General features: G+C 39.7%; 1 protein-coding gene across 1 annotated transcript in view; it reads right to left on the bottom strand.

Annotated features, from left to right (window-relative positions):
• Window positions 1–7134: 7134 nt before the first annotated feature.
• The window catches only part of GTPBP10 (GTP binding protein 10), a 38208-nt gene continuing 31244 nt past the window's right edge, over window positions 7135–14098 (bottom strand). The window contains exons 11-12 of the mRNA XM_045288994.1: window positions 9128–9273; window positions 7135–7266 (exon numbers count right to left, since the gene is read on the bottom strand). Of these exons, the coding sequence (XP_045144929.1) occupies window positions 9128–9273 (146 nt within the window). The 3' untranslated portion in view covers window positions 7135–7266. The remainder of the gene's footprint in view (window positions 7267–9127; window positions 9274–14098) is intronic.

Genomic DNA, 14098 nt, shown 5'->3' with positions numbered 1-14098 from the left:
AAACTATATGTGGCCTCCTCCCTGGGGGACGGACAACAGAAAAGTGGGTGAAGGGAGACGTCGGACAGGGCAAGATATGACAAAATAATAATTTATAAATCAAGGGCTCAAGAGGGAGGAAGGAGCGGGGAGGGAGGGGGAAAAATGAGGACCTAATGCTGGGGGCTTAAGTAAAGAGGAAATGTTTTGAGAATGATGAGGGCAATGTACAAATGTGCTTTACACATTGTACAAAGTACAAATGTGCTTTACACAATTGATGTATGTATGGATTGTGATAAGAGTTGTATGAGCCCCTAATAAAACGATTGAAAAAGAAAAAAACCCAATCCTCTGTCTTCCAGTAGAATCTGACCCATAGTCAGTCTAGCAGGGCTCCTCAAACTTTTTAAACAGGGGGTCCGTTCACTGTCAGCGGGCCGAACCATAGTTTAAAAAAAACTATGAACAAATTCCTATGCACACTGCACATAACTTATTTGAAGTAAAAAAAACATAGGCGGCAAAAACACCTGGCGGGCTGGATAAATGTCCTCGGCCCACAGGCCGTAGTTTGAGGACCCTTCTAGAATTTCTATGGTTTTGAAGGCTGGGTACATCTCTAGGCAGCAGACTGCCATGCCTTTCTACTGTGCTAAGCATCTGGGTTTGAAATACCAACCTTTTGGGCAGCAGCTAAGGGCTTTAAGTACTCTACATAGTTACAACAAGCATTGCACTTCTTGGTTTCTTAAGTAACAATTTGACTCTTTTGAATGGAAAGGGGAAAAAGGCTATCTGTTCACCGCTACCCACTTCTCATTTGTCATACTGCTTCAGAAGTATGAATAAAGTGATCTTAGACTAGAAGCAGTCTTACTCCATTGCCAGATTAGGAATGTAATTGTTATGGATTGGATTTTCTTCCCCCAAATATGTGTTGTCAATAATAAACTCTATTAGACCTATTATCCCATTTGGGAATGCATTTTCTGCTATGTTAATGAGGTAGGATCAGCGTAGGGTTTGCCTTGAGACCATCTCTCCCAAAGGAAAAATGAAGCAGAGAGTTGTGGAAAGGGGATGCCAAACCACAGGAAGATCATCCCGGAGCAGAAGCTGTGAAGAGACAAGGGCCTTTCTCCACAGCTGACAAAGAAAGCCTTTCCCTAGAGCTGGATCTGGAATTAGAATTTATAGCTTCCTAAACTATGAAAAATAATCATCTGTTTGTTAAAAACTACCCTCTTGTGGTATTTCTCTGATACTAGCACTAGATAACTAAGACAATAGTTATAAGGGAAAGACATAGCACTGAGTGGAGACAAAACTTCTGAGCATGGCTAGGTCCCCGGCTCTATGTCAGCTTTGGCAACAGACAATAGATCAGCCATTCTCAACCTGTGGGTCCCGACCCCTTTGGGGGTCGAACAACCCTTTCACAGGGATCACCTAAGACCATCAGAAAACAGATATTTCCGAGGGTCTTAGGAACTGAGACACCCCTCCTCTATCCATCTCCAGAGAGGTCTGCCCACATGCAGATACACTCACATACAAGGACCCAGCGAGATGACATCACCGTGCCAACCCCATCACATACACCCCATACAAATACAGGTGTATATGACAGGGTTGGTGCCATATGTACTTATGGGGACCAGTCACACATGTGTAGAGAGCAGCTACTGTGCTGAAAGAAGCAATATTGGAGGTAAAATGACACTTCATGAATTATAATTACTGGGTAAATGTAAAATCATGTACTGTAAAATCATCAACTACAGCAAAATATGTATATATATATATATATATATATATATATATATGCCATTGGAATTTAATCTGGATGCTGATCGATCTTTTTATATTCAGCTGTGGTTGATGTGAATACAACCCCTTTGTGATAGTAACAGGTATGTAAGAAAACAACAACACAGAGAATGGTAATCATAGGAAACTTTAATGAACTGTATTGACTGAACTATGCCATGTATCATCTTTTGTATTATTAAAGTTAGTGTTATATACTATTTTCATTAGCAAACCATCCCATGACAATGGATCATGTAGAGAAGAACGTTAAGAAAAAAATATATAGTGAGGATTTTTTTCAGTATGGTTTTGCCTCAATAATTACAGCAGGAATTGAGAAACCGCAATGTGTTATTTGTTGTGAAGTTTTATCAGCCGAATCTATGAAGCCAAAGGAACTAACATGCCATTTTAATAGCAAGCATCTGACCTTTGCTGGCAAGGATACCAACTGTTTTAGAAGCAAAGCTGATGGAGTCAAGAAAGCCAGACTTGACACTGGTGGAAAGTACCACAAACAAAACATAGCAGCCGTTGAAGCTTCATATTTAGTGGCACTGAGAATCACCATTGCTGAGGATTTACTGTTGCCAGTGGCCAAAGACATTGTTCGGGTTATGATTGGAGACAAATTTGTTATGAAATTGATTGAAATTTCCTTATTTAACGACACTGTCCGCAGAAGAATAGATGACATGTCTGCTGATATTCTTGATCAGGTAATCCAGGAAATTCAATCTGCTCCACTTCCAATATTTAGCATCCAGCTTGATGAATCTACAGACATTGCAAACTGTTCACAGTTACTGGTTTACGTGAGGTATATTAATGATGGCAACTTTAAAGATGAGTTTCTCTTTTGCAAACCTCTTGAAACGACAACTACTGCACGTGATGTATATGACACAGTTAGTTCATTTCTGAAAGAGCATAAGATATCGTGGGGAAAGGTTTGTGATGTTTGCAGAGATGGTGCTAGGATGTCGATCTGGATTTCAATGTTTGGGACTGAATGAGTCACCAAAAGTCATCGGAACCCACTGTATGGTTTATTAGCAAATATTAGCAATGAAGAAGCTGCCACAAGAGTTACAAGAAGTAATGAAAAGCGTCATAAGTTCTGTCAGTTTTGTAAAGGCAAGCACTTTAAACAGTCAACTGTTTTCACAACTGTGCAATGAGTTGGATGTGCCAAACAATGCTCTGCTATTTCACACTGAAGTGAGTTGGTAATTGAGAGGAAGAGTTTTAAAACCTTTTTTTTGAGCTTCGTGATGAACTCAATTAAAAAAGCTTTTTAATCAGAAAGCAAGACCGCACTTCAAAGCACTTTTCAGCGATAAACGTGAACTGCAAAAAACAGCTTACTTGTCTTCCACGAGGGACATGAAGGCCAGGGTGTCTGCCCTCTGCCGGGCTGACAGGTCATATTCGGCATTGTACTTCTCTTTCTGAAGGGTGATGACCAATTAAATTTATTTGGAAAGGACACTATGGGAGGTGTTTTGGAAGATTTGGAGAAGTGTAAAATTATTTTCATGATTGGAAAAAAAAATCATCCAAGAAGGCAAAGTCATTGCCACAAGATTACTCAGCTAGTTCAAAGTAGAAGTGGATTTAGAATCAAAGACACCTCATGCTCTGAACCAAAGTCTCCTCCTTCTCAATTCCTTATACAACAGTTTCCTTGAAGCTCCCAATTTATTTATTCATTCATCTTGAGTGCTCACTGCAAACCAAGCCTTAATCAATAAAACACGGCTCCTACTCTCCCAAAGCTATGTCAATTCCTTCTGTGTGACCTTCAAGTGGCACTATCATTGGAACATTTCACCATAGTCACTAAAGAACCTGAGGCAACCAGTGCTTTCTTTGCAGAAGGAACAGAGATGTTGTCTTAACACAGCTCTTTCTTGCTATTTCAGTCAGGGAAAGTCGGTTCCCAACAGCAGGCTGCTGAAACACAGCATGGTCATGTGACTTGCCCAGAAGCAGAATGTTTAAAGTGACTGGGGGCCCAAATTGGTGGGGGATCATTCCTAAGGCACAGCCAGCTCATGATCGCTAGCAAAACAGCTTTTCTCTAGAATGGATCACTCTGTCACAAAAGCCTGCCTGAATCAACCTTGAGACACGTTTTCATTTAGAGAGAGAAAAATAATTTCAAGACATAGAGATACAAGAGTTTTTAAACACATCTCATCTGAAAATTATCTAAAACAAAGACACTTTGATTGGCAAAATGAGACATTTTATGCCCTCACAAGCTCTAACGATAAGGCTGCCCATTTTAAATAAAGGATGTCTAAAGAGTACTACAATAAAAATTTAAAAAAACAAACAGCTTACTTGGTTGACATCTTTGCTATCTTGAATGTGTTAAATTTATCACTGCAAGGACCAAACGCAACATGCCTCGATTTTTCTGAAAAGATTTGATAATTCCAAATGAAACCAGCTTTGGCAAAAAAAAAAAACTGGTTGAAAATAAAATGTACATGTTGCCTACCTTATCTGCTTTCTTTGAACCAGACAAAAGGATTACGATGATCGTTTCTGTGAAAGAACACTTGCACATGCTTACAGACAAAAGTTCATCGTACTTTCCAAATCTACCTGACCCCCCATTTGCACTTGCCAGAAGCCCATTCCCAGTCAGAGTTGAAGATGTCCCAGAGACAGCACAAGAGGAGTTCATTGAACTTATTAACAGCGATGCAGCGAGAATTGATTTCTCTGCAAAGCCAGTTACAACATTCTGTTTGCAGTGTTTGCAGTCATATCCTGTTCTGTCTGAGACTGTGTTGTGCCTTCTTCTTCCATTTCCAACAACATATCTTTGTGAAACAGGGCTTTCCAGCTTGTTGGTTATCAAGTCTACGTACAGAAGTAGACTTGTTGTGCTCTTGCAAAGACTGCCCCGAGAATTTCTGATCTGGTGAGAAAGAAGCTATCTCAACCTTTACACTGATGTTGGCTTTTTATGCATACTGTCGCAAAATGTAGCGATGTAGTTTGCTGTAGTTATGTTGACTGTTACCCATGCTACACCATGTTTCAAGACAAAATGTCATTTATTTGTAATTATAAATATTTCACAATGTACAATTACATATTTTTGTAATTAATCACTATGCTTTAATGATGTTCAATTTGTAACAATGAAAATATATCCTGCATATCAGATAATTACATGACGATCCATAACAGTAGCAAAATGACAGTGATGAAGCAGCAACAAAATTAATGTTATGGTTGGGGGTCACCACACATGAGGAACTGTATGAAAGGGTCGTGACATCAGGAAGGTTTAGAACCACTGCTCTAGGGGAAAAGCCATTTTCGTATCTTTCCAATATCTAGAAGACACCTGCATGCCTTGGTTTCTGGTCCCTTGTCCTTTTCAAACCAGCAAAGACAGGTTGAGTTTTTCTCACACCACATCCTTCTTATACTCTCTGTCTCCCTTTATCCTTTGAGATAATATTGAGAACGTCAGGGTATCTCCCTATTTTATAGTCAACTGAGTAGTAACTTCAATTCCATCTGCAAACATATCTCTCCCTTGTCATGTAGCATAGCATGTTCACGGATTCTGATTAGAACTTGGGCACATTTAGGAAACCATTTTTTCTGCTTACCATATTCAACATCAGTCCTTTTTTGTGGGAGTAAATCTGAAAGCCTCTTTTCTGATCCTAATTCTTTCTCACTTCCTCAGGTCCCCATTGCATAAGTCAAATCACCTTTTACTTTTCATTTTTTCCCCAGAAACTCTTCTTCCTTTGCTTTTAAGACATCAGTATTTCTACTTCTCATTTATGTGTTTAGTCCCCTTCCACCTACTACTTTTAATTCCTCATTCCAGCTCTCAATTATCAATGGAAGGCTCTCTGTCACTATAAATGTCCTTACAGGGCAACTTGATTTCTGTCTCGCTAATTCCACATCTCGAGTCAAAATATGCTACAACTTCCCAGCATTTCTAATCACCAGTTTTTATGGTTGGCTCCTATTATTTCAATGTCAGCATATTCCAAATACAAATTAATGTTCAGATTCCATAAGCCTTCCGCAGGGGTTTGAACCCACCATCTGCTCTGTGGAAGACTGGCAATCTGTCCCGTAAAGATTCCACCCCAGGTCGTCCTATGAGTAGTTCTAATCGGGCCTATAAAGTTAGTATGAGTCAGAGTTGACAGCACACAACAACAAAAGTGCCCCGTCATTTATTTTGTCAGGGATTTTGTTTTATTGGTTTTATCATCTTCTGTTCTTCATATCTTTTATTCAAATTAGGGGTTCAGTCTTCTGGCTCTTTCGTTGAAGTGTCCACTTGCTCCTATTTGTGTATATAGTACAAACCCATATCTCTTCACATCACCATAGGTGCAACAATCCTTTTACATATGCACTAATGCCAAATAAGAAATCATGCATAGCATTGGATAGTTATCTCCCACCAGGCACTAGACTCGTTTTCATGCTTATCTAATGTAATCCCAGGAGACCTGATAGTGCAGTGGTTACACAGTAGAATTGCTCATTGAAAGTTCAATTCCACCACCAGCTTCTGCAGGAGAAAAGACCAGATGATTTGACCCTGTAGAGGTCAGAGCCTAGGAAACCCTATGGGGCATTCTACTCTATGCGATAGGGTCACCAAGAGTCAGACTCAATTTGAAGGCACAAAAAAGCATCATATTAGTAACAGCCTCATATTAGTAATAAAGACACTGAAGTCTAGAGAAATTAAATAATTTGGGACAAGTGGATTAGAACCCCTTGTGGAAGTCTTATGGAAGGTGATCATTAAGTAGGACAAGTAGTAAGTGGGGGGACTGTCCTAAAAGGTTTCTGCACTCCTCAAAACTGAGCCCCCACCTGACACCATTTTTTAAAAACTATCAATAGCCCTATGCCCTCTGTTCACTCATCAAGGCCATTTCCAACCCAGGCATTTATTTTCTGCCTCTGAATTAATTGTATTATGAGGCAAACTTTGAACTTCAATCAGGCCTGTCTTGTTTTTGATATCTACCCTTAAGAGTTTACTTGATCTACATGCTCACGCACGTTTTCCTGACTGAGGATAGCACCTGACCTACCCTTCCATTCTCAGAATGTTTGCTTTTCTCCAAACCACACAATCCATCACCTTGAAAGAATAAAATAATTGATTCAGATTGTTCCCTCTTTTAAATGTTTGGCATATATCACTGTGGAGTTTCATGGCTGACATTTGACAAATATAGAATAATGAAAAAAATCCCTATGCATTAATTTGTATAGGAGTCTGGCATTGGGAATGAGAGAAAAGAAAGGAAGTCAAGAAAGAAGATTTTGAGGAAATCAGAGCAGTCATTTTATTTTTACAACTGTTAGGAACAGTTGCAAATGCTGACTTTAGGAAGCAGGCCCCGCAGAGGTGGATGGAAGCACATTTGCTTCTCATCTTTAACATAGTTACTCCTGCAGATAGGGAAGGAGGGAGGGTTGGAGGAAAGAAAGAGGGAAAGAGGATTATACAAAATAGATGGTCTACAACAGCGGTTCTCAACCTGTGGGTCACTACCCCTTTGGGGGGGTCGAATGACCCTTTTACGGGGGTCGCCTGAATCATAACAGTAACAACATTACAGTTATGAAGTAGCAATGAAGATAATTTTATGATTAGGGGAGTCACCACAACAAGAGTCACAGCATGAGGAAGGTTGAGAACCACTGAAGTGCAAGTTTTTCTCCAGTAACAACACAGCATTCAGGTGTTTTCAATATTTGTATTTTTCCATGCCCTGTACCTGTCCCTTGGCTCCCTACAATTATTTTTCCCCTAGATGTTAAAGAGGAATCTGAATGTTAAATGCTGATGGATGACATATTGACTTATAACACTAATGGTTTTTTGGTTTTGTTTGAGTCAGATGAGTTTTCTGACTCACATTTTTATAGGACAGATCATATGTACTTATTATATTGTTCTTACATTTTCTGTTTACTCTGAAGTGGTACCAGTTCATGGAAAGATTTTTTTTAAGTGAGACTGAATGTCATATAGTACCCGTATTTCCCTTCATTAGGAGTTGGTTGACCAAAGGCTTTTATTTATTGTCCCAAAATTGTTTCAAATCAACCCAAAGCCATAAGCTTTTAGTCAATATTTGCCTTTGATTTTAAATTTGTGCAATCTCTTTCCATTTGTAGCAAATTTTGTATACAAATACACCTGCAGGTGTATTTAACTTTTAGAATCGTGTCCTTTTTCTTAATGTCATGGTTTTCTTAAGGCTTTTTTTCATAAGTACCAATAACAGTGTTTAATAACCAACAGAAGGTGAAGGGATGGGTCAAGAGACATTGGCAATCTCAGAGAAGCATTTCTCTGAAAGCTGGGCCATGACAAAGGATGCTTTTGTCCTTGGCTTTCACTCTCCATGCACTCAGAGCTTGCGAAACAGTTTTTTAAACTACCTTGTCAAATATTGCTCCAAAATTAGTTATAATACAAAGTGCATATCCTGTTCTTCAAATTCCAAGTATTTCAGAGGGCATGATTCAGATAATAGTTATGCTTCACATGGCTTGGTATCAGGGCATCTCAAAGTATTTAATTTATATTATAAACACATTAATAATATATGCAAAAACGAGTCCTTCCTCTGAAGTCTTTTGAGTACCCAACAACTAACTATTCATTAGCCACTCTCATATAATGTGAAAGAGAAAAATCGAATTAGAATCACAGGAAATTAGTGGTTGCTTATAGTCAGAAGTGGTAGTTGAAACTGCCCCTGGCTTTTTCCTTCCTTAAGAGAACCAATAAAAGAAATGCAAATAAACATCCTCTGGTATTCTCTACTTTTCGCCAAGATCCATTTGGCATCAGCAACAATAACACTTGTCCCACATCCTCTTTTGAACCCAGCTGGAATTTCTTGTGGTTCTCTGTTGACCTACTATTATAACAATTGTTTAATTATCTTCAGCAAAATTTTACTTGCAAGTGATAGTAATAATATTGTTTTATAATTTCAACATTCTGCTAGGTCACCTTTCTTCAGAATGGGCACCAATATGGATCTCTTCCAGGCCACGCCCTCCAATGGTCTTAGCATATGGACTGCGTCCAGTGCTTCATCAGCTTGTTGAAACATTTTAATTGGTATTTCTCCGATTTCTGGAACCTTGATTCTCACTAATGCCTTTACTATTCTCATTAGAACCTGCATGTGGACCAAGAGGGAGTTGTATTCACAGAACAAAGGAATACTGAGTAGTTTAAAATTAGGAATGGTATGCGTCAGGCAAGGTTGGATTCTTTCCCCATACTTACTCAATCTGTATGTTGACCATGTAATCTGAGGAAATGGACAACGGAAGAAGAACCGGTCAACAGGACTGAAAGAAGGCTTCTCAACAACCTGTGGTAGAGACGACGTAACCTTGCTTGTTGAAATTGAGTAGGCCTTAAAACACCTGCTGATGGAAATAAAAAAACTGCAGCTTCACTATGGATTATAACTCAATGTAAAGGGAAAAAAAAATCCTTACAACTAGACCAATACAAAAATATCATGATAAACAGTGAGAAGATTGAAGTTGTCAAGGGTTTCATCTTGCTTGGATCCACCATCAATATTCATGGAAGCAGCAGTCAAGAAATCAAACAACATGTAGCATTAAGTAAATATGCTCCACAGGATGGATCTCTTTGAAGTGGTACAAGGCTGTCACTTTGAGGACTAAGGTGCACCCTGGTATTTTCAATCACTTCACATGCCGCAAAAGTTGCGCAATGAATAAGGAAGACCAAAGCAGACTTGATGCCTTTGAAGTGTGGTGTTAGTGAAGAATATTGGAAGTTCAATGGACTTCCAGAAAAACAAGGAAATCTGTCTTTGAAGACATACAGACAGAATGCTCCTTAAAAGTGAGGATGGCGACACTCCAGCCCACATACTTTGGACTCATTATCAGGAGAGAGCCGTCCCTGGAAAGGGACATCATGCTTGGTAAAGTACACGGGCAACGAAAAAGAAGTCTCTCAATGAGATGGATTGATACCGTGACTGGACCAATGTAAAAACAGTTGTGAGGATGGTGCCACACCAGGCAGGGCAGTGTTTCCTTCTATTGTACACTGGGCCACAGGGAGTCAGAACCAACTCCTTGACACCTAGCAACCACGGGAAAAGGCCAGGTCGGCTGTAAGCCTACACGCTAGTCCTGCATTTTCCACAAGGCACACACGGACACCTGCCAACACACATCCTGTCTTTCCCCTTCCCCTTCTCGGGGCTTTTTGGGTTTGCTGTTGGGGTTTCTATGGGGTTTGCTTTTTCTCCCTTTCAGCTGGCTAGGCTCATGCACTAAAAACTAAGGAGGTGTGTTAGTCTAGGGAAACAAATCCACAGAAACTCACATGTGTAAAAGTTTATATTGACTTAAATATAAAGGGCGAGTGTACATTAAGAAAGTATCCCAACCTAGTGCTGTCCAAGTCCATAAGTTCAACATTAGCCCATATGTCCGACACCGATCTACAAAGTCCTCCTCAGTTTCACAAAACACATGCAGTGATGCCGACTGCAGGAGGAAAGCCAAATCAGTGAGCGTGTAAGCATCTCAGCACTGATAGGGGTCTCCACACGGCTGCTCAAGCACCCAGGGCTGCTTTGGGGTAGGTCCATGTGGCTTCTCCTCAAGGATGTCTTGCAGGAAGTCGGCCTTGCCAGCTGACGCAGGGAACTGGCTAAGGCTGCACCCTGGTCCAACCATCAGAAAACAAGAGACCTGAGAACTAGAAAGGCGAGGCTCACATACCCATTTATCTCTCCGCCCTTCAGTTAATCCCACATGTGTTTATCAGCCAGTTTGGCACAATCAACCTTAACTATCTCAGAGGTTCTCCTGATCCTTCCTCCCTATTTGCTAAGATCCAATTAGAAAACAGGGACAGGTGGGTGGGGGTGGGGGTAGGACAACTCTCTGAAATGTCTACTTGGTTTTTAAGGGGAAAATGTTTCTTATTCATTATTAATCTTGCAGTAAAAATTATAATGTTATCAGCTAACATTTTATATCAATTATGTTTAGCTCACTGACTTAAATTCCTATGCTATGAATTTTTATAAAGATCTATCTTTTTTTAAAACTCTTTTCTTGCATTATAAATAGTTTAGACATTCAGAAAGCTAAAAACCAATAAACAACCATATCCATGACCCACCTTTAGAAATAATAAATTAGCAGGAGTCTACAGAGTACAGTACTGAAATGAGTTAATATGCAATAAGTCCTTGTGTTACAAATATCTGACTTAGGGCCAGCTCATATGAATTCACACTCTGCCTTTAATTCTGTGTACACTTGCTCTCACTTTGAAATGCCTGAATTAATTCCTATTCACAATAAATTCTTCACAATCAGCTTCACTTTCCTTACTTGGAGCTTTTAAATCAGTGACAAGCCTTCACCCTTTCTTGCACTACAAAAAGGCCAAAATCAAGCACAGCTAGTGAGTAGATTCCAACTCACAGTGACCCCCCAGGAAGGCTCAGTAAGAAAGGTGTGCCTCTCTTCTAACTTAACCTGTATATTCAACTTAAAGACATACTAGGAACAGATATTGTGTGTCACCTGCAAACTGCTTGTATATGAACCCTTCAGCACATGGTGGGTAACATTATGATTTGCGGTATTCTGATCCACAGAATACCAGCAGACCGACCGTGATCTCAAATGAAATTTCTGGGTTTGTTTCATTACATTTCCATAAAAAGAGAAGAATTCAACCAAATTCAAATACAAGGGTAAGTAAAAAAGTATTGCTACTTAAGTTCAACTTTATACATAGGTTTACTCCAAACAAAACCTGTTTAAACATATTTCTGTGACCAATGGGTGACTCTGGACAAGTTCTCTCTGGTCCATTCCAACGCATAGTGACATATTGCACTAGGTAAATCTGCTGCACAACACCTCTTTAGAGCACTGAAGAATAGATTTACCTAATGCAACACATTCCTTGATCTGGCAGCTGCTTCCATGAGCATTGATTGTGGATCCAAGTAAGACAAAATCCTTGACAACTTCAACCTTTTCTCCATTTATCATGATGTAACCTACTGATCCAGTTATGAGAATTTTGGCTATCTTTACATTGAGTTGTAATCCATGCTGAAAGCTACAATCCTTGATCTTCATCAGCAAGTGCTTCAATTTTTCTTCACACTCAGCAAGCAAGGTTATGTCATCTGCATACTGCAGGTTGTTAATAAGCCTTCCTTCAATCCTGATGCCACATTTTCTTCATATAATACAACTTCTCTGATGATTTGCTCAGCATATAGATTGAACAATTACAGTGAGAGTATACAACCATGATGCACAACTTTTGTGATTTTAAACCATGCCATATTCCCTTGTTCTGTTCACACAACTGCCTCTTGATCTGTGTCCAAGTCAATGAAACACAGTATCTTTCTGGTATTCTCTTTTTTGAGCCAAGATCCACCTGACACCAACTATGATATTGCTTGTCCCACAGCCTCTTCTGAATCCGAACTGAACTTCTGGCAGTTTCCTGTCAGTGTACTGCTGCAGCCATTGTTGGATGAGATTAAGCATGTGAATGAGGCGGGGTGCAGAGTGGAGACCACAAGACCTCTGTAGACAATTGGAGATCCACTTAAAGAAGGGTCACAAGGAAGAGACGAGCCAGTCAGGGTGCAGTGTAGCACTGATGAAACATACAACTTTCCTCTAGTCCTTTAATGCCACCCATCTCCCTCCACCCCCAAACTATCATGATCCAAATTCTACCTTACAAATCTGGCTAGACCAGAGGATGTATACTGGTACATATAGGAACTGGAAACACAGGGAATCCAGGACAGATGATCCCTGCAGGACCAATGGTGAGAGTAGGGATACCAGGAGGGGAAGGGGAAGGGGGGTGGGGAAGAAATGGGGGAACGGATCCAAATGATCGACATATAATCCCTTCTATGGAAGTTCATGTGCATAGTCACCGTTTGTGTTGTTAAATAAAAGGTATCTGCTATGAACAAGTCGTTGGTTTTGCAAAATTCTATTATATGATCTCTAGCTTCATTTCTACCACCAAGTCCATATTTTCCAACTATTCTTCCTTCTTATTTACAACTTTTGCATTCAAATCACCAATCACCATTAATGCATCTTGATTGCGTGTTTGATCGATTTCTGACTACAGCCGTTGGTAGACTGCCAGAAGGAGTCCTAGTGGCATTGGGGGTTAGGTTTTGCGCTAACCACAAGGTTAGTAATTCAACCCTGTTAGCTGCAGTTCCCCGGGAGAAAGAGGTGGCTGCCTGCTCCTATAAAGATTTACAGTTAACCAACATTATACAGTGTCACTATGAGTCAGAACTGACTGGTAGTGGGTCTGGTTTGGCCAGAAGAATGAACAAATCTGTCCTGGACAAAGTACAGCCAAATTGCTTCATAGAAGTGAAGTTGGCAAAACTTTTCTCTCACATATTTTGGACCTGTTCTCAGGAGGGGCCATCATGCTCAGTAAACTAGAGGGTCAGCAGAAAGAGAACTGACGTAGTGTCTCAGACAGAGGTACAATTATGAGGACGGGGCAAGACCAGGCAGTGTCTTGTTCTCTTGTACACAGCCTCCGTGTGAGTTGGAACTGAGTGGAATGCACCACCACCGTTTTATTTACATTTGAAATTTCCATCTTCATTTCTCTATACTTTTTTCCCTCCTAAATGTGAAAAAGTTACATTAGCAAAGTTCCATCTAGCAAATTTAAAAAATCCTGAAACATTTTATGCTGTGGTAAAGAATAGTAGCTATATACAAGATGTGTGTGGTGGATGAAAAGGGATTGCACCCTTTTGATTTGTCAATAATGCCCAGAGTACTACTCTTTTAACCAAAGGAAACATTTTGTTATGTGTCTCCCTGATATGTTTCATTCTTAGTATATTCTAATAACTGAAAGTGTACTTTATTTGTCTTTTTCGAACAGTTGATCTTTATTCTAAACAAAAAGAGTAAATTTTTCATTTGTTTTCTTTTCTTTATAAAAATCATTTTATTGGGGGCTCATACAACTCTTATCACAATTCATACATACATCAATTGTATAAAGCACATCTGCACATTCATTACCCTCATCATTCTCAAAACATTTGCTCTCCACATAAGCCCCTGGCATCAACTCCTCATTTTCCCCCCTCCCTCATGAACCCTTGATAATTTATAAATTATTATTTTGTCATATTTTACACTGTCCGATGTCTCCCTT

This window comes from Echinops telfairi, unplaced genomic scaffold, assembly GCF_000313985.2.
Source record: "Echinops telfairi isolate 266 unplaced genomic scaffold, ASM31398v2 ScPeMD7_23;HRSCAF=83, whole genome shotgun sequence".
Lineage (NCBI taxonomy): Eukaryota > Metazoa > Chordata > Mammalia > Afrosoricida > Tenrecidae > Echinops > Echinops telfairi.
The sequence above is the reverse complement of the archived record's forward strand: the minus strand, read 5'-3'. Positions and strand labels throughout refer to the sequence as shown.